Here is a 26,746-nt window from a genome sequence, read left to right as displayed (position 1 = left end):
ATTTCATCCGTCTGTTATCTGTATGGGCTACTGCAGATAATTTATATCGACACCAATCAATCTGTGGAGAAGGCTCCCCCTCCAGCACACAGCAGGTGACTGACAACCTCAGCTGTGCATGTTTCCCTATGATACTGCAGGGGGGGGGTGTGGTTACTCCCTCCTCCATTCTCACACCCTGCCTGCTTTGTTCTGTGTACTATAGAAGGTTGTACAGAAGGGAACGCATCATCTGATGCTATTCACTTCAGTGGGCATATATAAGGATTTACAACCATTTTAATCACAAAAAGCCAGTGGTAGTAGCCTTTCCCTAAAGATGATCTAACACTATCTAGAAAATCACGTAATGCAGCTATGCTTACTGTTTTTTTCTGAAAATGTCATTCACATGTTAATTCTTTGTCTGTTACTGGCTTCAATTTGTGTTCAAGAATTGGATTCTACCAAGTTGTGTAGTTGCAGAATGGTAAAACAGGCACTGGTAATGATGGAGGAATTCTGAACAACATGCTCCACCATTTACCTGTACACCCCAAGTGACAACCACTACATGCTTTATAACGTAGTTGTGGTTAACAGTGAGCTATAAATGTATGAAAATAGTATTTAAACACAAACTTCAACATTCTTGTAGGTCCCTGACCAGACCCTTTTTTATTGCTCTTTTTCAGCTGTTTCAGGTTATCCCACTGCTATGCATGTAACACAGTAATATGTTTTATTATATTTTTATGCCTACACTGAAATAGTAACCTTTTTTGGCAGGAAGATTATTTCCTAAACCCTGAATCAGCTTCAAAAATGACTTATAGGTACCTTGTAAACAAATCTCACCTTTGTTTGATAGTGAGATTTTCCTGCCGAAGGTAGCCAAGCAAATCCTTAATTATCCATCCAATTATCTTCTTTGGGTCAACTCTGGTCATTTTGACCACAGTTTCAAAATAATCTTTGAGTCCATCTTCATTCTAAAGAAAAATAGCATGCAGGAGAGAACAGAAACATTTTTAATCAACAATCAGTTCAAATAGCTTGTTACAACACATCACACAACCATATAGCTATTTTCTCTAGGTCAAAATATTTATGCATAAATATTAACATAATAGCTAAATTTAAGAAAATAAAGCTGAGCACCAGACATTTAATTAAAGTACAACTAAAGGCAAAACTTTTTTTTTAGTTTTGGATAGAGAAGAAGTGGATTAGAACATCAGTTTTTATTGCTGTCTGTGCCCCTGTTAGGGAGATTCACCCTATTTGTTCTGTTTACCATTATCATTAAAAATGAAAGTAAAAGAAAATCCCAAATTTTGGGTTGTCCCCAGAAAAGCAATAGAGGAGAAATCTTCCAATGGGGACACTAGTTCTGGTGACCTGTGGGTCCTTGAGAGATTCCCTTCATTTTCTGTGATTTCCTCTCACTTTCTGTTTGGCTATGAAAACAAGATGTGAACGTAAATCTCCCCAATGGGACACAGATGGCAAAAAAAAACGTTACTAGGGTTATAACCCTCCACTACGCTATCCAAAAATGAAGCAGCAGTCGAAGTGTGAATGGCAGGGCAATTGACAAGACAGGGATGCTCAACTTGTATCACCCAACACCTGGGACATACAATTCTGGGTGCTGGGCAGGTAGTTTTTCTCTACAGTTAGGCTCTACTGCTAACTGACTGCTTCCACACATGCCGGTAAAGTGTGCCTCCCCCGCTATGTATTCTGGGATAGTAGGCACTGTTTCAGGCCTAAAATGATTCTTTAAACGTGTGCAAAAATTCCTTTGGCAGTGAAAGGGTTAGAGGGTATGTTCACCTTTGGGAACATGTTACATGCTCCACTCATTTTAGGGTGGAACATGTAACATGTTCCCGCTCATGCAGTGGCTCGATCTGAGCCCTCTGTGTGACAGCAGTACAGATAGAAGTTCCCCGTACTAGCTGTCACTTTTTGAAAAGAGCCTGGCCAGGCGGGGCTCCGCCCACACGGCTCCATCATTCCTTCACAGAGTTCTGTGATTTAATCAACTACAAGTATGGGCAGCCTTTGTGGCTGTTGACTTGTAGTTTTCAATGAACTACCACAGCACTGTTGATTTTTCCTGTCAGTGTAAAACCGTCTGCCCCTACGAAGTACGAGCAGACAGCTTACACTGACAGTCTGCAAGAGCCATGCATTACACGTGCGATCTGCTGATCGCTGGTGCAATGCTTTCCAGGCTCCTAAAAAAAAAAAAAAATACCTGCAAAAAAATGTGCATTTATTTTTTTTTTACCTGCAAAAAAAAATGTGTATTTATTATTTTTCTTTAAAAGGCAAACTTATATTTTGGCATAGTGGATAATGGAGCTTGATTTGGCTGTTCAGCATGCACTTGTACCAAGAACTCAAGTGCTTTTTTTTTTTCTCACTGGGGCTGGCACCTCATTTACTCGCTCAACAGATGCACTTCTGCTGAGTGTTAAGAAAGCCCCACACCCCACACTTTCCTGACAAGCACCTAATCGGTGCTCATTACACTGGAAGGTCTCTCCCCTCTCTGCTAGTCTCTGGGTGCGGTGTTGGAGACAGGAAGGGAGGTGAGGAGTAGATAAACAGCGCAATGTTAAAAGTTCCAGCTGCCATAAAGAGCCTTTCTTGTTTAAAAGCCCCAGACATTCCTAAAAGTATCTCAGATTTGGATCCCGATTTATTCCAGCGGACAAGTAGTTTTTAAAAAAACTTCCACATCCCTGCAAGAGCCAATCAGGTGAATCTGCAGTACATGTAAAGCGACAGGAAGGAGGAACTAAAGAGCACATCATCATGCTACTGCGCCTTCATTTCCAATCAGCAGGCCAGAGTTTACTCTAGACCAGGGGTGGGCAACTGTGGCCCTCCAGCTGTTGGTGAACTACAATTCCCATCATGCCTCTGCATTTGGGAGTCATGCTTGTAACTGTCAGTTTGCAATGCCTCATGGGACTTATAGTTCTACAACAGCTGGAGGGCCACAGTTGCCCACCCCTGCTCTAGACCAAGCTATGCTGTTACAGTAAATAGCTGAATATGTTGGCTGGCATGGAGGTCTTGAGCATAGGATTAGCCAAACAGAATTACAATCCTTCGGCAGGTAACAGCTTCCGTACATGTGTTTCAGAAGCTTATCTACAGTTCAAGTTTTAAAGAAACTACGTTTAAATTTTCACAACTTTGACAATGTAAAGTGTTCCCTTCTTTAAATTTTAATGAGACCACTCACTTAGCAAGAGAACCTGCAGCTGTTTCAGTGGTGAACTGTCTGCCACAGGGAACATTCTCCAGCTCTCTTCTTAAAAAATGCCAGCAGACATCAGAAATACAGGAGGGTTTTTCACATTCTGCTTTGTTAGCAACAGCTTGAAACATTACAAGAAACAATGCCTAACTTTCTTAGCCTTTTTTTATTATCAATGAAAGCAAATGTTCCCTTAGACATGCATTCCTGTTCCTAGTATGAAATGACTGGCTACTGATTTGTACAACAATTTGTCCACCCCTGCCTCATTAAACAAACTTAACAGTACAGATTCTTCAGTGAACAGAGAGTAGCATTACAGGCTTAGAGATGAAAACATTTTGCAATTTCGGATCAACAATGTACCAAAATATAAATGTTTTTTGATTTACAAAACTTTGTAGAGAGAAATAGGCTTTATACATTGGTATATTTCAGGGAATTTCAAAGCAGGAACATGATGATAAAAAAAAGACAAAACATGAAAAGTGAAGATTCATCGGGAGGCTATATTTGTTTTGTGCAGGCTCCCAGTTCGTCTTTGGTAAGATGACATATTTTAGTATCTGCCAGGACTCCAGCAGACTGATAACTACAAAGTGAAAACCAATTTAGAAGATCACAGGCATGCCATTACAGACAAGAATCTATTTTAGCCAAGACAATACATAGTGCAAGACAGTTGGTGGTACAAAACTTAAAATTATGATGTCTGTGCTTGAATGTAAACATCTGCACAGCACTTTACATCATCTCTATCACATAACCTTGTGCACTGGGAACAGTTTGTGCCAAGGAATTATTAGAAACCAGAATCAATGAACGGATTTATGAAAGGGGTATGAGTAAACTGACTAATGCTTTCCATTTTCTTTCTGGGCTGGCTAAGGGATCTGTCTCAATCATCTAGTTAAATAATTTAACTTACAAGACGCATGGAAGAAATTAGAAATATTTTAACAGTGACCCAAACAGTGTCCACAACAAAAACATCAAGGTAGTGCCAGCCTTCAGTAAACAAAAAATCACAAGGAATTGTACATTTTATGATTAACACTTAAAAGATATCTAAATCCAACAACAATAGTTCTTAGATGTAATGGCTGCATTAGTTTTCATTTTGCAGGTCAAGAACATTTTCAGCAAGTACAAAAATACCTGTTGAACTTACCAGCATTTCAGTGCCCTTGAAAATGTCTTTGAATTGAACTGAGATCTCAAACAATCATATCTTCCTTCCAAGCTATCTTAAGTAAACTACAAATTCCCCTGCTCCCCATGTAAAGAAGATGGAAAGAAGAAGACAAGCTTGTTGCCCAAGTCAGGAGGGAAGCCTGGGAGACAACCATGGCTTCCTTCACAAATACAGTGGAGTAGTGAGTGTAGCCACCCTAGGACAGGAAGTGTGTTATTTGTAGGATTACCATGTGAAATTAAAGGAAAAAATGCCTGAAATAAAATTAAAGACACCACATCTAAGGACTTGTAAGATTCAATATATAACATTTTTGGTTTTGGATACAGGTACACTTTAACCACTTGCCCTCCAGACCAGGCCATTTTTTTGCTAATTGGCACTGTGTTACTTTAACTGATAATTGCACGGTCATGCAACACTGTACTCAAATGAAATTTATATACATTTTTTTCACACTTTCTTTTGGTGGTATTTGACCGCCACTGAGTTTTTAATTTTTTTATAAATATATAAATGAAAAACAGACTGAACATTTTGGGGAAAAAAAACAATATTGTTTTACTTTCTGCTATAAAACAAGTCCAATAAAAAATTAAAAAAAATCAAACTTCTTCATAAATTTAGGCCAAAATGTATTCTGCTACATATGTTTGGTTAAAAAATTCCCAATAAGTGTATACTGATTGGTTTGAGCTAAAGGTATAGACTCTACAAACTATAGTACAATTTTAAATTATTTATCTTTCATACTAGTAATGGTGGCGATCAGCAACCTATAGGAAGACTGTTATAGTACAGCGGTCAATCTGACACTAACTGACACTTTGTGGGACCCAGCAACACTAATACAGTGATCAGTGCTAATAATATACAGTGGGGAAAATAATTATTTGATTTTGTAAGTTTGACCACTAACAATGAAATGAAAGTCTATAATTTTTTATCATAGTTGTATTTTAAATGATAGAGACAGAATATCAAACAAAAATCCAGAAAAAAACACGATACAAATGTTATAAATTGAGTTGCAGTTTAGTGAGTAAAATAAGTATTTGATCCCCAAGCAAAACATGACTTGTTGGCAAGCACAGAGGTAAGACGTTTCTTGTAGTTGGTTACCAGGTTTGCACACATCTCAGAAGTTTCAGCTCCCTCCATAAATTTTCTATAGGATTAAGGTCTGGGGACTGGCTAGGCCACTCCATGACCTTAATGTGCTTCTTCTTGAGCCACTCCTTTGTTGCCTTGGTGGTATGGTTTGGGTCACTGTCATGCTGGAAAACCCAAACACGACAAATCTTTAGTGTTCTGGCTGAAGATTTTATAATACATGGCCCTGTCCATTTGCCCTTCAATATGGCAAAGTCGGCCTGTACCTTTAGTAGAGAAACAGCCCCAAAGCATAATGTTTCCACCTGTGTGCTTGAGCGTAGAGATAGTGTTCTTAGGGTCATAGTCAGGATTTTTCTTCCTCCAAACATGGCAAGTTGAGTTAATGCCAAAGAGGTCAATATTGGTCTCATCTGACCACATCACGTTCTCTCAATCCTTCTCTGGGCTTCAGACAGGCCTGTACATGTGCCTTCTTGAGGAGTGGGACCTTGCGGACGCTGCAGGATTTCAATCCATGGTGGCATATTGTGTTACCAATGGTTTGTTTGGTAACTGTGGTCCCAACTGCCTTGAAATCATTCACAAGCTCCTCCCGTGTAGTTCTGGGCTGATTCCTCACTTTTCTCATGATCATCCTTACCCCATGAGGTGAAAACTTGCATGGAGCTCCAGACTGAGGCGATTGATGGTTATTTTGTGTTTCTTCCATTTGGGAATAATCGCTCCAACAGTTGTCTCCTTCTCACCAAGCTTTTTGCTGATGGTCTTGTGGCCCATTCCAGCCTTGTGCAGGTCAACAATCTTGTCTCTGATGTCCTTTGGTCTTGCCTATTATGGTGAGGAAGAATGAGATTCTGTGGACAGGTGTCTTTTACACACATAATGAGTTGTCGTTAAGGAGCACCTTCCTAAAGTGACAGGACTAATCTGTGTACCACATGAGCACACAGCCAGTCTGAGGGAGCCAAAATTATTGTTGGTTGGTAGGGGATCAAATACATATTTTACTCACTGAACTGCAACTCAATTTATAACGTTTGTATCATGTGTTTTGCTGGATTTTTGGTTGACATTCATTTAAAATACATCTATGATAAAAATTAAAGATCCTTCGTTACTTTGTAAGTGGGCAAATGTACAAAATCTGCATGGGATCAAATAATTACTTTCCCTAATGTACCCTGACACTGTACTAATGACACTGGCTGGGAAGGGGTTAACATCAAGGGCAATCAAAGGGTTAACTATGTGCCTAACAGTGATTTGTGTGTGTACTATGTGCTACTTTTACTAAGGCATGAGACAGTTTTTATTCCTTGCAAGGAAAAAAAAATGGCTAATCACCACTGTCAAGACAGAACTCTATGTTGTTTACATACACAGAACTCTGGCCTGACCTCTGTTTCGCCGATCAGCGGGTCACAGCCGACAATCATTGGCCAGGACTCACTAATCGGCAAACCCCCTTAAGGGCCAGGAATGTAGGTATTTAAAAGCTAGAACCTGTTCTGGACATAGATAATTTACTAGCTATGTTGTTTTATTTATGTTCCTTGCTTTCCTAAAGACCAACCGAGGATGGTAAGAAATCCTGGTGGCCAATTTAGGATCACATTGGGAGATGCTCCAATGTTCACCCAGAACCTTCCAAATGAATGATAAATGGAGTTAAACCTCATGGAAAAATGGGGCTTTCAATTGCCACAGCCTTAGTCCTCCTCTCCAGAGTACTCTTGAGTTCCTGAAAATTGTCAGTATGTCTGAGAAAATACCTTTCATAAGCCATGTTAATGGACTCCATATGTACCCTTTCCTGTACTGCCTACAGCGGTAAAATGTTTCCATTACAAATAATGCCTGGCTACATCCACTTAGCAAACTTTAAAAACAAGTTTACACAGTCTACTTCCTGCGAAAGAACAACTTGAAAAATGAGGTAAGCTGAGCCCCAGCTACACATCTATGCTGAAACTCATGTGCCTGGACTTCAGCTTTAATCTGTATTGCATAGTCTTGCATTTCTTTGTGACTAAACCTGTGAAAGTAATCTATAATTCCAGAACATTAATATTATTATTATTATACAGTATTTATAAAGCGCCAATAGTTCGCTCAGCGCTGTACATTACAGAGGGGGACAGAACATGTGACAGAACAATACCAATACAATGCAAAACATGAGGGGATTGAGTGCCCTGCTCTTTCAAGCTTACAATCTAGGAGGGACATGTAATATAATGTAAGTCAAACTATCATAGAAAAATGAGGCCCTGACCAAACACATTCCCTGTAAAACCTAATAGTGTCTCTAGAAGGCAGTATCATTGCTTGGTTCATAAATTCATTTTTTTACAAAAATGACTGAATTATTATATAAAACGTTATCTACAGAGTTCTGTGTCAGAATGTGCATCTGATCTGATTGAGATTTGCATGTCCTACATTAAACACTGAAATAATTAGGCAGTAAAGTACATGCAAATCAACTAAATGTAGTTTATATTTCTGTCTCTTTTATCCCTAGCAGGCTCAAAGTTCTGAAAAGTTATGTAGGGGAATTTATCAAAACTGGAGCAGCCAGAATCTGGAGCAGATGTGCATGGCAACCAATCAGCTTCTATTGTCTGATAGGAAATTACTCGTTGCCATACACATCTGCTCCAGATTCTGGCTGCTCCAGTTTAAATCCCCCCAAGGTTTATGAGTTTGTTATAATATTTTACAGCTAATGTTGCAATTCTGATCCTCAAAAATCTTCACTCAGTGAAGTGACTAGCTTTAAGTGATGGAGTGAGATGAAACAAATACTCCTACAAAAGTTGTACCTGTTTATCTGTAGCCCTCTGTCCTGCACAACTTTCTACAGCACACAACGTTTACACTGGATCTGTCAGCATCTCTCAGGGGCACAAAGCAAGCAGCTTTTTTCACACATTGCACTGCTTAGGAAGAACTCTGAACATGGATTGGAGGGATAGGACACACCTCTTTCCTCCCAAAGAGAACAAGCACATCTGTGGCTGCAAATCACAGGCTGTGTGCTGGACAGAGGAACAACACAGCAGAGAGGAATCAAGCTCAGATAAAGACAAGTACACAGCAAAGAAAGGTGTGCTTTGTTCAGATTTCATGTCTGAGGTTTACAACCACTTTGACAAAGAGCCTCTGTTTGTAAATGGCAATCAGTTGGGTCATTAAAGTGTATTTAAACCCATAAACAAAAATGTAAAATACTGCTGTTTACCAGCCTTTAGATGTGGTGACTGCATTTGTTTTTTTCCCTTTAATCTCTCGATGGGGATACTGGCAGTAACAACTCTTACTCTTTTTACTGCATTTATGAAGAAGGAGTTATGTCATCCTAAGAAGTCTGTTGGGATCACAGGACACCCCCTGCTTATCTTGATAACTTATGGAAGAGGAGGGGTGTATTTTTGCAGTATAGATGTGAACTGCACAAGGGCCATCTGTGTCCCATTGCAGAGATTTCCCTTCACTTCCTGTCTCATAGCCAAACAGTAAGTAAGAGGAAATCCCAGCAAATTAAGGGAATCCCTTGGGGACCCCCCAGGTTACCAGAACTAGTATCCCAATTGGAAGATATCCACTCTAATACTTTTCTGGGGACAGCCCAAAATGTGGGATTTTCTTTTACTTTCACTTTCAATGATAATAAACAGGACAAATAGAGAGGGTGAATCTCTGTAACGGAGACTTAGACAGCAATACAAACCTGACAGGTGTTCTAATCCATCTCCCCTCTATTCCCCCCCCCCAAAAAAAAGGTCTGCCTATAGTTATACAGTATTGTCTGTAAAACGGCCACACATTACATAGTTTACAGTATCAGTAGCACAGTTCTTCCATGTATACTTATAGACTCAGGGCATATGCACTTGCCCTTACACTAAACTGGAGCGGTTTAATGTGCGGGCAGCTTTCTGTTTTGAGTGGCAGGGGGGCAACGTTTTACTGCAACACACAGTTCCCTTTATTTTTTGTCCACTTTAGTTGAAGGGTACAAAGTGACATTTCACTGATGGCACCGTGCAATGCATTGTACTTCTGTGTGGAGAAATACAGTGCCACCCAGTGAGGTGCAATAAAATGCAGCATGTCAGGTTGCGTTGCAGTGAGAGAAGGCATAGAAAACAACTGTTTTCTGTGTGCCCTAGCAATAAATGACATTCCTCTTCCTTCTAGTGTACATGGGCCCTTTTCAAAAACAGTTAACACAGCAAAATTTACATTACAATAACTGTAATCCATAGCAATCAATACAAATTCACTTCACTGAAGTCAGGGCAGTACAATACAGATTCTGATTTTATATTTTTTACTTAGCAATAAGTCAGCCATTTTCAGTAATGCAAAGAAGCATCTCAAGAGAATGACAATAGTGAAAAATATGAAAAATATATTTAATTAGCATGATTAATAACAAATACAAGAAGTCTAAAATAATTTTTTTGTTTCCAGGCAGCAAAGCATTCAATATGGGCTTTAGTTGTAAATACGCCTCTTCTGGACCATTATTGCATGCATCAACAGTTTCTTAGTCTACAATTCAAACAATAACTGAGAACAGGTTGTTATAGCAACAGGCAATGTATGTGCATTTTTCAGCTGCATTATTAACTATAGCACTAGAGATATTAGTAGTTTTTATGTTTAAACTAATGTCTAAAGGCTAAGACACATAGATGGAAAAAAATTAAAATGGGTCAAAAAGCATAAAAAAAATTAATGGAAGACAATAGGAGTGGGCCTGAATGACATGATTATGCCCACATCAAGTATAAAAGTAATAAACTATGCCAATGGTGAGGTCATAAATGGAAGAGTATAACTTCAAATAAAACTGTAGTGCAGGGCCAGTTGTTAAAAGAGAAGTTCGGGAATGCAAAAGAAACACACTTACATACTCACCTAGGTGGAGGCAGCATGTATCCCCTGCCACCTCTAAGACCAAGAACTAAGGGATCAAAGACTGCTGAACGCTCAGTTCTCGGCCTTTAGTGAGCAGAGAGCCGGTGACTATAATGCAGGCCATAGATGGGTCGAAAATCGGCCGATTTTTCGGCCGAAAATAAAATCGGCCGATTTTCGGATCGTTAGTGGGCTATTTGGTCGGCCGTTTTTCGGGATTTTGGCCGTTTTTTTTTTTTCGGTAAAGTTGGAAAAAAATCGGCCGATTTTGCCGATCAGCCGATTTTCACGGCAATTAGTGGGCAAATCGGCCGATTTTTTACCGATAAAAAATCTGCGCATGAGCAGTGACCTGCAAGAGGAAGACAAAAAGAAGAAAAAGAAGAAGAGAATGAAGAAGAGGATGAAGAAGAAGAAGAGGAAGAAGAAGAAGAGAATGAAGAAGAAGAAGAGGATGAGGATGAAGAAGAAGAAGAAGAGGATGAGGATGAAGAAGAGGAAGAGGATGAGGATGAAGAAGAGGAAGAGGATGAGGATGAAGAAGAAGAGGATGAGGATGATGATGAAGAAGAGGATGAGGATGAAGGAGAAGAAGAGGATGAAGAAGAGGATGAGGATGAAGAAGAAGATGAGGATGAAGAAGAGGATGAGGATGAAGAAGAAGAAGAGGATGAAGAAGAAGAAGAAGAGGAAGAGGATGAAGAAGAGGACGAGGATGAAGAAGAAGAGGATGAGGATGAAGAAGAAGAGGATGAGGATGAAGAAGAAGAAGAGGATGAGGATGAAGAAGAAGAGGATGAAGAAGAAGAAGAGGATGAGGATGAAGAAGAAGAAGAGGATGAGGAAGAACAAGAGGATGAGGATGAGGAAGAAGAAGATGAGGATGAAGAAGAAGATGAGGATGAGGATGAAGAAGGAGAAGAAGAGGATGAGAATGAAGAAGAGGATGAGGATGAAGAAGAAGAAGAGGATGAAGAAGAAGAAGAGGATGAAGAAGAAGAATGAGAAGAAGAAGAGGATGATGAAGAAGAAGAGGATGAAGAAGAGGATGATGAAGAAGAAGAGGATGAAGAAGAGGATGATGAAGAAGAAGAGGATGAGGATGAAGAAGATGAGGAAGAAGAAGAGGATGATGATGAAGAAGAGGAAGAGGATGAGGATGAAGAAGAAGAGGATGAGGATGATGAAGAAGAGGATGAAGAAGAAGAAGAAGATGAGGATGAAGAAGATGAGGATGAGGATGAAGAAGAAGAAGAAGAGGATGAGGATGAAGAAGAAGTAGGATGAAAATAAGAGGAATTCCAGTCCAGCAAAAAGTGTCTCTGCAGAGAGCTCCGCTATTTCTTTGACAGTTCTCTGACAGTTCCTTGACATTTACAGCGGTTGCAACATTGTATCTATTTGTTTCCGAATAAAAACATCTGTATCCTAAATGGAAACAAATAGATACATTGTTGCAACCTCTATAAATGTCAAGGAACTGTCAGAGAACTGTCAAAGAAATAGCAGAGCTCTCTGCAGGGACACTTTTTGCCGGCTCTAGACGGGATGAAAATCGGCCGATTTTTTTTACCATTGATGGTAACGTCGGCCACTTGAACGACCGATTTTTCATTTTTTAAAAGAAAAATCTGCCGTTTTTCTCCCCATCTGTGGCCTGCATTAGTCCTGAGAGAATCCTGAGAGAGTGACTGTTGTTTGTACACAACTTCTGGATAGAGGGACTGTTCCAGACCTAGCTGCCAGGGCTGCACCTTAAAGGAAGCCCCCCTGTGCTGAAAGTTGTTGCTACCCCTTTTGTGGAGGAAAACTCTGCCTTGTGTTGTTCCTTTGTTTCAAGAGAGTGCCCTGCGCAAGTTCTCTAGTTCCAGACATCCAAAGCTCTTTCCATTCCCCACCCTAGTTCTACCTAATAAATAAAAAAAAAAAAAAAAAAAAAAGAACAGCTCCTGTCTGGTCACTGAGGATTAAATGAGACTTGAAACCCCTAGATTAAAATACCTTGTGTCTGGCTGCTTATACACAAGTGTTACTAAATCCACAAGCCTGCATTCACTATATCTGGTCTTCCACAGTACACAGAACATGGAAATGCAATTAATGTAGTAAATATAAACTGCTAAATACATTTTTTCATCAGCAGTATATAGCAGTCTTGTGACTTCAATCAGTGTTTGGCCGAGCACTGGTTAAAGCCTGTAGGAGGAGTTTCATTCTCCTCTGACTGTCCTATGAGGCTGCATGATCCAGACCCTCTGTATGGACAGTGCTGATTGTCCCTGTGTTGATCACATGCATCCTCCCAAAGAAAGATAAAACTCCCTTGCAATACACACCAAACTGAGCATGTGCAGAGTAACTCCTAGAGCTCTGTACTATCAGCAGATAGACTGGGGACAGTAGCAGAAAGGGAGGATCAGAGAAGACAGGATCAAAGAGCCTTTATACATAATGTGGAGGATTGACACCTTAGGTTCCATAGTGAGTATAACAAGCATGCTTTCTGTATATACGTACTGATGTTACTGTTGTGGGTTTAGTAACACTTTAAGAGATCAGAACCTGGGATCAAATCTCTGAACCAATCCAGGCTGTGTGCTACACAGGTGATGTCTCAGTTGTATATCACAACAATTTACTGTGATACAGTAAGGGTAATATGTTTTCTTTGCTGTTATCTTAAAGAATATGTTAACCCAACATTTCATATTCCAGATATGTGCCTGCTGTACCACGTACTTGTATGAAAAAGTATCCTGTTCTCTTTGTATTGCTTCATTTGTGTGAAATCCCCGGTGTTTCTGCCAGTCCCTCTGCTTTCCTATTAAAAACTGACGAAACTAAGAAAGAGAACACATCGTGGTCCATTCTCTAGCTATGCTGGGATCTCAGTCTGCTCTCCTCCAATGATCAGTGTACGGCTGTTTCTCCTCCCCTAGCTTTTATGCAGCTAAAAACAGAAGGCATGTGATCACTTATAAAAAAGAAATAAAAGTGTTTATATTGTTTTTTTTATATCTATACACAAATGTTTTGCTTTTAATTTCTATTTAGAACTGAATGTATTACTTTACAAGATGAGGGTTTACAAGATAAACACTAACACCCGAACCCTTTTAGCCCCTTTCACACAAACAGTCTGATCGGGTCCCCCTGTCAGTTTTTTAGCCGGACCAGATTAGACCCTCCATTCAACCCTATGGACCAACGGGTGTAAACAGACTTGTGTACCTCCAATCTAGGCGGATCAAAGGGCAGTCGGGTATAAACAGTGTGTAGAACCCATTTACACATGCCAGTCCACAGAGCAGAGTGGACTCAGTCTGTGTCTGCTCTGCATAAACTGCGGGGACATGGACCAGTCATCCACCCACTCTGCTGTAATCAGCAGGGGACCAGTGGATAGATCCCTTGCTGATCTAATCTGAGTCTGTCCTGTGTTAAACGGGCCTTACAACTTTGACATGTTAGTAAAACTGTACATTTCTTTGCAACTACCTACTCTATCCAAGTGAATTGTACCTTGTTTTTTTCATGACACATTGGGCCTTCATTTTGTATAAATGTTAATGGAAATCTGAGGATTTTTTTTTATTTTTTATCAAAGAAAATTGTCCCAAAAAGAAAAAAATATTTTAACATTTCTTGCTATATATTTCTTGCCATTACCATGACTTACTGCCAGAAAGCAACCCCAAATAACTTCTCCTACACCTAAATTGTATGGCGACACCACATATGTGTGCATATTTGTTGTTTGTACCCCTAGAAGGGCCCAAAAACAACAGTCTGCATTTTTTTTTATCTTACCTTGTATAACACACAGACACTAACACTAACCTAGATCAAGCCCTAGTCTAAATATTTTATCTTTATTGCTTTTTTTAATTTTTTCAACAGACTTATTCTAGAGAGCTTTTGCAAAGATACAATGGGGAGAATTTATCAAGACTGGAGCAGACAGACTCTGAAACAATTCAGCCTGTGTCACCAGCTTACTTAGTTAAAATATACTGTAGCTAAAAGCAAAATTTTCTTTTCAGTTTTGGATAGAGTGAGAGTAATAAGAACACATCAGGTATTTATAACTTAGGCAGATTCATTCTCTCTACTAGTCCTGTTTATTGTCGTCACAGAACGTGAAAGTAAAAGAAAATCCAAAAGTTTGGGTTGTCCCCAGAACTGGAAAAGAAGGGATATCTTCCAACAGCAACACTAGTTCTGGTGACCCTGGTGATAACCAGGGATTCCCTCGCTTTAGAGGGCTTTTCTCTTACTTCCTGTTTGGGCTATGGGACAGGAAATGAATGGAAATCTCCCCAATGGGATGCAGATGGCAAAAATAAACCTTATGCTACCCAAAATGAAAAGTAACGTTTTGCCTTCAGTTTTACTTTAAACTTTGAACATGAAGGCTAGCAGGTGAATGGTTGCCATGCACAACTGCTCTGGATTCTGTCTGCTCCAGTTTTGATGAATTCCCCTCTATTTATCTGTCCACACAGAGCAAAAAGAATACAGGGGAGGTGTTTTTTTTTTACTAGCCATCACAGTGATCATGCAATTGGGAGTCACTCCCCTGGCATTTGATCTTTAGTCAAGGTGCATCCTATATTTAACCTCTTGCCGACCGCGCATAGCCGAATGACGGCTTCACCGCGGCCGGCCAGTTCTGAGTGGACGTCATATGACGTCCTCCCAGAACGCGCTCTCCTGCGCGCCCCAGGGGGCGCGCACCCGGCGATCTCCGTGATCGCTGTGTCCTACGGACACAGCTGATCACGTGATGTGGTGAAAGGCCGATCCCACCGGCCTTTTACCACGTGATCAGCGGTGTCCAATGACACGCTGATCACAGGGAAATGCAAGTGCCGGTTCTCGGCTGCACTTTCCTCACGCTGTCAGATCGTGAGGAAAGTACTGCCGAGAACCGGCAGTTGTCAGAGCGGGGATCGGCACCGATCATCAGGGCACTGATGATCAGTGCCCTGATGATCGGTGCCCAGCAGTGACACCCGCAAGTTCCGCCCAGCAGTGCGCCCACTAGCCCCGCTCACCCGTTCCCAGCAGTGCCCCCACCTGTGCCCAGCAGTGCCCCCACCTGTGCCCAGCAGTGCCCCCACCTGTGCCACTCTGCAGTGCCACCTACCTGTGCCCAGAAGTGCCACCTACATGTGCCCAGCAGTGCAACCCACCTGTGCCCACCCACCTGTGCCCACCAGTGCCACCCACCTGTGCCCACCCACCTGTGCCCACCAGTGCCACCCACCTGTGCCCACCCACCAGTGCTGCCCACCAGTGCAGCCCAGCAGTGCTGCCAGTCAGTGCCACCAGTCAGTGCCCAGGGGTTGTGCCAGTCAGTGCCGCCAGTCAGTGCCCAGAAGTGATGCCAGTCAGTGCCGTCTATCAGTACCCATCATCAGTGTCACCTATCAGTGCCGCCTATCAGTGCTGCATATCAGTGCCGCCTATCCGTGACCCCTAATTAGTGCTGTCTATCTATCAGTGCCGCCTATCCGTGCCACCTCATTAGTACTGCCTATCAGTGCCCTTTAGTGCTGCCTATCAGTGCCGCCTATCAGTGCCCATCAGTGCCGCCTCATCAACGCAAATCAGTGAAGGAGAAAAAATACCTGTTTGAAAAATTTTATAAAAGAAACAAATAAACTTTTTTTTTTTCAAATTTTTTGCACTTTTTAAATTTATAGCGCAAAAAGTAAAGTGCCCAGTGACGATTAAATACCACCAAAAGAAAGCTCTATTTGTGAGAAAAAAATGATCAAAATTTCATATGGGTACAATGTTGCATGACCGCGCAATTGTCAATCAAAGTGCGGCAGCGCTGAAAGCTGAAAATTGGCCTGGTAAGGAAGGGGGTATAAGTGCCTGGTAGGCAAGTGGTTAAAAAAGGATCAAAATCTTTACCAAGTAATTATAGACCTGTTAGTTTAAAATCTATAGTTGGGAAGATACTGGAAAGTTTAATAAAAATACCACATAGATGGAGTTCTTGCTGGAAAAAAGTACTTTAAGCAATAGACAGCATGGATTCATTAAAGACAGAAGTTGTCAAACAAATCTGATTTCTCAAAACTCAAAATGTAGTCCCCCCCTCGTGACTGCTTTGTCCAGCGGACACAGCAGAATGAAGATCCAGGTAAACGGGACCCGGTGATCATGTGTTCACTATGCGATCACATGATCACAATGTAAGCACAGCTGTTATGAATCAATCTCATTCATAACAGCTCTGCTCCTCTTCTTAATGAGTTGTGATTTCCCATACAATGTGGCATCTCAAAGTGTGAACTGCTTCTTCAACATAAAAATATGATTCTACTTTCTGGTAAATGTTGATAAAACCGGCCCACACTTTCATGAATCCAGAGCATTACACCTTGAACTCAGAACTAAAAACAGGAGTTGGAAACAGGAAGCAACATCAAAGCATTAAACTGTTCGTAAAATTACCAGTCGGCTCATTGTGTTAGCTGGTGAAATTATTTAGAACATTTGTTAGTGGATATGCATATTTCTGTTAACCACTTCAAGTCTGGACACTTTTACCCCCTTCCTGTCCAGGCCAATTTTCAGATTTCAGTCCAGGCCAATTTTCAGCTTTCAGCGCTATCACACTTTGAATAACAATTGCATGGTCATGCAACACTGTACCTGTATGAATATTTTAGCATTTTTTTGAGACAGACAAAGCTTTATTTTGGTGGTATTTATTCACCACTGGGATTTTTATTTTTTTTTTGCTATATAAATGAAAAAGTCCAAAAATTTTGAAAAAAAGTGTTTTTCTTATAAAGTTTGCAAATAAATAACATTTCATCATAAATCTTGGAAAAATTTTAATTAACTTATCTTTTTAGTAAAAAAAAAACTCAAATTAGTTTATAACCAAAAATTATAATTTTTAAAAAAATGTTGGACATTTTTATTTTTTTATATTATTATTTATGTTTTTTTTACATACTGTCACCCTAGCAGTACAGTGTCACCATGGTGACACTGTACTACTTGTGGGGGGTAATGAAGATTTTTTATTTTTTTACACTGATTGCTTTTACACCCATAAAGGCTGTAAAAGCAATCGTTTCTCCTTCTCTCTGGTTGCATTCTTGCAGCCATTGAGAAATATTGTGTGAGCTGTGATTGGTCACAGCTTGTCACATGGTACAAGGCAATTGTGAATAGCCTTGTACCATGTGACCTCTGTGATCATTCACAGATTTCACACGTAGTAAGCAATGATGTCAGAAGTGACATCTTGCTTACTACTCTGCATGTGATCACTGATTGGCCAATCAGTGATCACATGATCGGGACCTCGCACTGTGTCCGGGCACCGGATCACGGTGCTGCGTGCTCCTAGGGAGTGCGCACAAGTAGGGGGCGGGGAGGCCGTTTGTAAACGGCCACCTGCCCCTGCACTGCCACCGTCTGGCTGTTTATACACAACGGCCAAACAGGAAGTGGTTAACAAACCCTTAATACAAGTTTTTCTTTCTCTCCCCATAGATATAGCTGCAAAATTGTGGACAGATTATCAACATCACCGCGGTCAAGCCATCTGTTTTCCATTTTCTTTTAACCACTTGCCACCCGGCCTATGGTCAAATGACGGCTGGGCGAACTTCGTCCCTCCGGGAAGGCGTCATATGACGTGCTTCCCGGATTAGCTGTGCACGTGCCCGCAGGGACGCGCTGTGGCAAAACCTGTCACCGGCCGTGTACCTTGGACTCGGCCGGTGACAAATCTGTGTACCGGCCCCGTTGCCAGTACCATGTGACCAATCAATGCAGGTCACATGACAGTTATATACGATGGATGGCTTCCTTTCATGCCATCCATTGTATACAACTGTGTCTAGCTGTGTATGGTCACAGCAATCACATGCACAGGTTGGGCCGATCAAAGCCCATCTGTGTCATGTGATTAGCCATTGCCAATCACAGCTAATCACAACAAATAAAACCTGAATGAATCTATTTCATTCAGTTAAATGCTTGCTTAAAGCAAATAAATGCTTTGCTATAAGCAATCAAATTGTGTAAAAAAAAAAAAAACTGATCACTTCCCAAAAGTAGCACAGTGTTAATATGGTAACATTATGCTACGTTGGTCATAGTGCAATATGAAAAACAATCTTAAAAAAATAAAAAATACAAAAAAATTTAAAAAATTTAAAAAAGAGAAAAAAAATATATATTTTTTTCTGTACTGTCACCAGTCAGTGTCCCTGATCACCGCCACACCAATTATATGCTGACGGTGTACTGCAATGGTGACAGTATGTGAAAAAAAAATTGCGAAATTATTTTTTTTAATTTCTTCATTTTCAGAAAAATTCTGACAAAAAAATTACAACTTTAAAAAACTTGCCATGCCTCTTATGAAATACGTCGGACTGTCTACTTTGAAAAAAGGGGTCATTTGGGAGATATCTATACTGTTCTGACATTTGTGGGCTTCAAGAAATTAGATTGGCTGTCAGTACTTCAGGACTGATCCATTTTCAGATAAATCCCATAGTTTGTGAACTCTATAACTTTCCTGCAGATTAAATAATAAATACTGATTTGGGTTATTTTCACCAAAAAAACGTAGCAGAATACATCTTGGCCTAAATTTATGAAGAACAATTATTTCTTTGCAAATTTGTTTTGTTAATTTAGCAAAAAATCAAAACCCCGGAGGTGATTAAATACCACCAAAAGAAAGCTCTAGTTGTGTCAACAAAATGATAAAATTTTAGTTTGGGTACAGTGTTGCATGACTGCGCAATTGTCATTCAAAGTGTGAGAGCGCTGAAACCTGAAAATTGGCCTGGGCAGGAAGGGGGTAAAAGTGCCCTGTATTGAAGTGATAGATAATTAAGTTATTTAGTTAAGTAAGTAAGTTACATAAGGGCAGCACAGTGGCATAGTGGCTAGCACTCATGCCTTGCAGCACTGGTTCCTTGGTCTCTTATTCTAACCAGGATACTACCTGCATGGAGTTTACATGTTCTCCCTGTGCTTAACCACTTGCCCTTCAGAGGATTTTCCCCCCTTCCTGACCAGGCCATTTTTTGCATTATGGCGCTGAGTTACTTTAACTGACAATTGTGCGGTCATGCAACTCCGGACCCAGATTAAATTTACAAACTTTTGAATTGAGCTTTCTTTCGGTGGTATTTGATAGCCTGTGAATTTTTTATTTTTTGCACTATAAGCAAAAAAAGGCCGACAATATTGAGGGAAAAAAAAACAATATTTTTGACTTTTTGCTATTAAACATGTCCAGTAAAAAAATTTAAAAAATCAAATTTCGTCATAAATTTAGGCCAAAATGTATTCTGCTACATGTCTTTGCTAAGAAAAAAAATCCGTGCAAATGAATCGGTTTACATGAAAGTTGTAGCATTTACAAATGGCAGTATAGATATTGGGATTTTAAATTTTTTTTTTCCTACTAGTAATGGCGGCGATGAGCGATTTTTTTGCGAGACTGCAGCGGGCATTCTGACACTGGGGGGAACTAACTTGGTGTCACTGACATCCCCAGTGACACCAATACAGTGATCAGTGCTAAAAAACAGCACTCAGAACTCTGCCACCAAGTGGTAGGCCACGTAAGATGACAGAGCGGGATCAGTGCATGCTGAAGCGCACAGTGAACAGAGGTTGCCAACTATATGCAGAGTCAATATCTTAACAGTGCAAAGAGAGCTTCATGGAATGGGTTTCCATGGCCGAGCAGCTGCATCCAAGCCTTACATCACCAAGTTCAATGCAAAGTGTCAGATGCAGTGGTGTAAAGCCTGCCACCATTGGACTCTAGAGCAGTGGAGACATGTTCTTTGGAGTGACCAATCACGCTACTCTGTCTGCCAATCCGATGGACGTGTCTGGGTTTGGCGGTTGCCAGGAGAACGATACTTGCCTGACTGCATTGTGCCAAGTGTAAAGTTTGGTGGAGAGGGGATTATGGTGTGGGGTTGTTTTTCAGGGGTTGAGCCTGGTCCCTTAGTTCCAGTGAAGGGAATTCTTAAGGCATCAGCATACCAAGACATTTTGGACAATTTCATGCTCCCAACTTTGTGGGAACAGTTTGGGGATGGCCCCTTTCTGTTCCAACTTGACTGCGCACCAGTGCACAAAGCAAGGTCCATAAAGACATGGATGAGCGAATTTAGGGTAGAGGAACTTGAATGGCCTTCACAGAGTCCTGACCTCAACCCAATAGAACACCTCTGGGATTAATTAGAGTGAGACTACGAGTCAGTGCCTCGTCTGACATCAGTGCCTGACCTCCCAACATTCCCATAGACACACTCCTAAACCTTGTGGACAGCTGTACCAGAAGAGTTGAAGCTGTTATAGCTGCAAAAGGTGGGTCAACTCAGTATTGAACCCTACGAACTAAGAATGGGATGCCATTAAAGTTCATGTGCATGTAAAGGCAGGCGTCCCAATACTTTTAGCAATACAGTGTACATAGCAATATATGTGAACTAAAATCCCTGATTTTATGCAAAGCTTGCTAGAAAAAGTTGTATAGTAGTGTGCAGAGGGTTCATTCAGAATTTGTAATAAAGTGTGGGAACAGTATTTCTATCAGGCTGGTTAAGTATTCATTATCATTCATCTACACAAGTGCATAAAATATAAAAGGAAACTCATCATTGTCCACATTTTCTCCATTGTTATCAGTAATGTAATAAATCAGACATAGCTAGTCATACTGTATATACATTTCTATGTAGTTCATGGTAATTAAAATGCTCACGCTACCTAATTAAAGCTGGCCATAGAGGGATAGAATTTAGAAGAAAAATTCTTAGGAAAATTTGTATGAAAAGATACACTATTTTGCCAAAAGTATTGGGACACCTGCCTTTACACGCACATGAACCTTAATGGCATCCCAGTCTTCCTCAGTAGGGTTCAATATTGACTTCGCCCAACCTTTGCAGCTATAACAGCTTCAATTCTTCTGGGAAAGCTGTCCACAAAGTTTAGGAGTGTATCTATGGGAATGTTTGACCATTATTCCAGAAGAATATTTTTGAAGTCAGGCACTGATGTCAGACGATAAGGCCTGGCTTTCATTCTCCACTCTAATTAATCCCAAATGTGTTCTATCTGATTGAGGTCAGGACTCTGTGCAGGCCAGTCAAGTTCCTCCCCTCCAAACTCACTCATCCACGTGTTTATGGGCCTTGCTTTGTGCACTGGTGCGCAGTCATGTTGGAACAGGAAGGGACCATCCCCAAACTGTTCCCACAAAGTTGGGAGCATGCAATTGTCCAAAATGTCTTGGTATGCTGATGCCTTAAGAGTTCCCTTTACTGGAACTAAGGGGCCAAGCCCAAACCCTGAAAATGGACCCCACACCATAATCCCCCCTCCACCAAACTTTACACTTGGCACAATGCAGTCAGGCAAGTACTGTTCTCCTGGCAACCGCCTAACCCAGACACGTCCATCGGACTGCCAGAGAAGCGTGATTCGTCACTCCAGAGAACACGTCTCCGCTGCTCTAGAGTCCAGTGGTGGCTTACTTTGCACCACTGCATCCGATCCTCTGCATTGCACTTGGTGATGTAAGGCTTGGATGCAGCTGCTCGGCTATGGAAACGCATTCCATAAAGCTCTTTACGCACTGTTGTGCTAATCTGACTGCAAAATTGGCTGTGGAATATTTAGTAGAAAGGAGATTTCATGGCAGAACTTACTGCACAGGTGGCAACCTATCACAGTACCACACTTGAATTCACTGAGCTCCTGACAGCGACCCATTCTTTCACAAATGTTTGTAGAAGCAATCTGCATGCCTAGGTGCTTGATTTTATACACCTGTGGCCATGGAGTTGATTGGAACACCTGAACCCAATGATTTGGAGGGGTGTTCCACAACTTTTGGCAATATAGTGTATATGAAATTTGTCAGAACATTTGATTGTCATTCAAAAGATGAATGAATAGACTTTACCAAATGAAAACCACATACACGGTTTGAAAATTGTTTGTTCGAGAAATAGTTGGTGTCAGTGGAAGGAATTATACCCCATCGTTGGTGTCAGTGGCAGGAATAGTGCCCCAATGTTGGTGTCAGTGGCAGGAATAATGCCTCAAGGGCCATATAAAGGCAAGCAAAAGGCTGCATCCAGCCCCAGGGCCCCAGTTTGGAGACCACTGGACTAGGCCATTATGGTGGTGTCACAATCTTGTCATTAGATTCGTGTCTAATTTTTTTCAGCTAAATTCCAGAGGATAAAACAAATGAGTGACACCTTTACTAGCTTTGATACATCTCAACTGAGCACTTTAGGCGCATAGGAATTCATTTCGTGGAGCAACTTTGGGCATATTAGTTTTGGGCAGATGTATAAGTTTAGACCTGCTTAGTTTTCTATAACATTTTCTATAAAATTACCCCTACCATACCAAATGCCTATTAACCCTGTAGGTCACTCCTTAAAAAGGAACACATCAAGAGGTCTGCTAACTGTCACAACAGTTGCTGCCAGCACCCAAGTGCTAAAGAGGTAAAGCATGGGTGTCCAACTCATGGCCCAAGAGAGTTAAGCATGCAACCTGGGCACATCTGGAGGGAAACCACGGATGCCCTGCACGGCATTACAGCTGTGGTGGAGGCCGGCAAGGACAAGCCAGGCCCAGGCACATCTGGAGGGATGCCGCATTTAGCATAGCAGTGGCAGCGGTGGCTGGCAGACAAGCCAGGCCTAGCCACATCTAGAAGAATGGTGTGTTTGGCATAGCACTGGCGACAGCGAATGCAGGGACTCCAGCTAGTGTCAGGCAAGTAAGTGCAGCATGGCCAGATCTGGGGTGGGGTGCCTAATTGCAGCTTTGCCCCCCCCTCCCAGAAAAACCCCCAGACCTCAACCCCCCCACCCCCTCACAGCACATAGTTGAAATTCGATTGTTAACGTGTGATTTACCCGACTTTTTCTGCTCATCAGCTATCCTTAAAGTGATATTAAAGTCTTGTTTTTTTAAAATAACAAACATGTCTATACTTACTTGCTCTGTGCAGTGGTTTTGCACAGAGCAGCCCCGATCCTCATCTTCTCGGGTCCCCCGTCGGCACCCCTCCCTGGCTCCTTCCTCCTGCTGAGTGCCCCCAGAGAAAGCAGCTTGATTTGGGGTGCCCAAGAAGGCGCGCTCCCAAGCCGTGGCTCTGCGTGTCCATTCACATACAGAGCAGTGTCTTGGCTCCGCCCCCTCTCTTGATTGGCTCGCTAGATGTGAATGACATCAGCAAGAGACAATAGCTGTGGACACAGCTGGATTGAGGGGGGGCTCAGGTAAGAATTGGGGGCGGGGGGCTGCTGCACATAGGTTTTTTACCTTCATGCATAGAATAAAAAAACCTTCAGCCTTAAGAATCACTTTAAGCTGGGTACATATACTTAGTTTTTTTTAATTTAACCCAGCGGGCTGATGAAAAAAACTAACAGATTGCCGTACTGGGCCCGGCAGGCGTTTGTCGTCAGATACATATATTGTCGCACATGTAAATACAAGGTAACATACATATACACATTTGGATATCATTACAGAAAAAATTATTATTTTTATAATTTTGTTTACCTTTCTGAGTTTGCCTTGCGGTTAAGAGTGGGCAATTTTTAATTGAGGTTAATTACATTAACTATTTCCATGTCTTAAAATTGTTGTATATGATTGTATATATTCTGTCCTAGTTTGTGTATAACAAGATCCAAGGTCCCGAGGAAGCGGGTTTTCTTCAAAACACGTCAGACATTTAAAATTAGGATCTCGTGAACAGATATATGGTTATAAGCGACATCATATATTTAAAAAGTTTTTTATGTTGTCTGTTTTGTGATATATGTACCTGGTAACAATAAAATATTGTTTTTATGAATTGATATTCTCTTTGGTACTATACCTCGAGAGGTACACTTATAGTCCCATATTATAAGCATTGTATCCATAGTCCATTTAAAATGGTTTCCTATTGGACACGTTCACATCTATGCTTTTTTGAGCCGCCGCGTTTTTGGAAAGGGTCAGGGACTTTTTAAAATGCAAAACGTTGCATTTTTGGTTCAATAGACTTCAATGGAGATGCTGCCTAAAATGCATGTAGATGCTGCCTACAATGCATGTAGTGCGTTTTTGATGCATTTTCATGAATTTGCTGCATTTTTGAGAGAAATATCATTTTACCCCTGTACAAATAATTAGTAAAACCTCATCTGGAATATGCAGTTCAGTTTTGGGCACTAATTCATAAAAAAAGTATTCGGAAACTGGAGAAGGTGGAGAGAAGGGCAACCAAACTGGTAAGAGGCATGAAGGAGCTTAGCTATGAGGAAAGATTAGAGGAACTGAATTTATTCTCTCTTAAGAAAAGGCAATAAAGGGGGATATGATCAACATGTATAAAACATAAGTGGTCCATATTCAACTTAAGGTCATCACAGAGGACAAGGGGGCACTCTTTATATCTGTAGGAAAAGAGATTTAATCTCCAAATACGGTAAGGTTTCTTCACAGTAAAAGCTGTGAAAATGTGCAATGTGGAAATGTGGAATAGACTCCCTCAAGAGTTGGTTCTGGCCAGCTCAGTAGATTGCTTTAAAAAAGACCTGGATTCATTCCTAGATATACATAATATAACCGGATACTAACATTTATAGGTAAAGTTGATCCAGGGAATATCTGATTGCCTCTTGGGGGATCAGGAAGGAATTTTTTCTCCTGCAGGAGCAAATTGGATCATGCTTTGTTGGGGTTTTTTGCCTTTCTCTGGATCAACTGTGGGTATAGGAATATAACATTTATTTATTTGCATTGTTTGAACTAAAATAAAAATGTTTGTATTTTTTTCAGCCACACTAATGTAAGTCTGGGATTAGAAGTTGTTAGTGACAGCCTGGTCTGTGTACAGGGGATGCACAAATAAGGGTACGTACATATGTGGTAGAACAGCTTAAAGCCCATATATACACAAACATACATACACAAACACACATACACAGGCAGATTTATGGGGCTACCATGTGCCTTGTACATTTAAAAACAAAAAAAAAAGTAAACTACTTTTTATGTTATGTATGTTTGTCCCACAGCCAGTTTATAACTCAGCACATACAGTTTTGCTATAAGCTATTATACTACCAATGTAAGAAAATATCTTTAGGATTTTGTGTGAACATTCTCAGCATTCAGAAGTTGGAAACATTTAACAGATAAAGCAGGTAACATTAAAACATTTGCCCCAATTTCTTGTGTTAAAAGCTGACTAATGCTTTAAAAATGAATAGTTTAAAAGAAGGTGGCAATTGGTACAAATGCTCAGCATTTGAATCACCAGCAGTCCTCTATCGCTTTTCTATTGTTTTCAGCTCACATATTTTTTCTCAGTCATTCGCTTTGATAGTAAATATTTATATGAAAAGTAAATGAGCAACATATTCAAACTCAAACCACCAGGATCTGCATCTAAACTTTTTATGCTGTTGACTTACATGTGAAAGCTTTATTTTCTGGAACTTCAGAGGCAAACTTGCCACTGCATGTCACTTTGAAAACATGTATAGAAACCAGTAAAACAAATGTCATATCTAATGATCTATTGTTTCCAGATATTTACTGAGTCCCCACAGGTTGTATAGCTTTCCTGCATAAATAAATGGTGCCATTCATGCATTTCAAGTTTAGTTACAGAGTATAGCTGGTTATACATGTACCAAAATGTGGAAGTTTCAGCAGAAACAGGGTGGTTTTCGGTACGTGTGTATTGCTGTCTGTTCAACAGAAGCCAACCGGCTTCTGTCGAACGGTCAAGCTGGAAAACCAGCATTTGATCAGCGCTTGCATCCAATGGCTGCAGCACTGATCTGTGTATTCTGATGGGAAGAGGGCAGCCTCCGCTGTCAGAATACAATAGTGCAGTAGGGAAGATCCTTGCATCCACATTGCTTGTGTGGGGATGGGTATCTGTCAGTTTTTTTCATTTAGCTCACTAGTTGGATGAAAAAAACTATACGTGTATACCCTGCTTAACTAATATTACTATTCACTGTAAGTCAGATCACATGCTAGAAGCATATACCAATAACTAGGAATATAAGCAGCAACAAATTAGTAATCTTGCACTAGCAGCACAAGTACATGATAAATATGATCCATACATGAAGGAACCCTTATGTAGCTCCTCATGACCCAATTTTGTATAATAATACTTAGTTACATAT

The 26,746-nt window shown here is 40.7% G+C and overlaps 1 protein-coding gene across 1 annotated transcript in view; it reads right to left on the bottom strand.

Moving 5' to 3' along the window:
* Positions 1-26,746, bottom strand: part of GATB (glutamyl-tRNA amidotransferase subunit B) — a 201,046-nt gene that overhangs the window by 33,416 nt on the left and 140,884 nt on the right. Inside the window, exon 10 of the mRNA XM_089670459.1 lies at positions 838-971. Coding sequence (XP_089526585.1) covers positions 838-971 — 134 coding nt within the window. The remainder of the gene's footprint in view (positions 1-837; positions 972-26,746) is intronic.

Source organism: Staurois parvus, unplaced genomic scaffold (genome assembly GCF_062004578.1).
Source record: "Staurois parvus isolate SC_StPar_1 unplaced genomic scaffold, SC_StPar_1.0 ptg000090l, whole genome shotgun sequence".
In the NCBI taxonomy this organism is placed as follows: Eukaryota; Metazoa; Chordata; class Amphibia; order Anura; family Ranidae; genus Staurois; species Staurois parvus.
The sequence above is the reverse complement of the archived record's forward strand: the minus strand, read 5'-3'. Positions and strand labels throughout refer to the sequence as shown.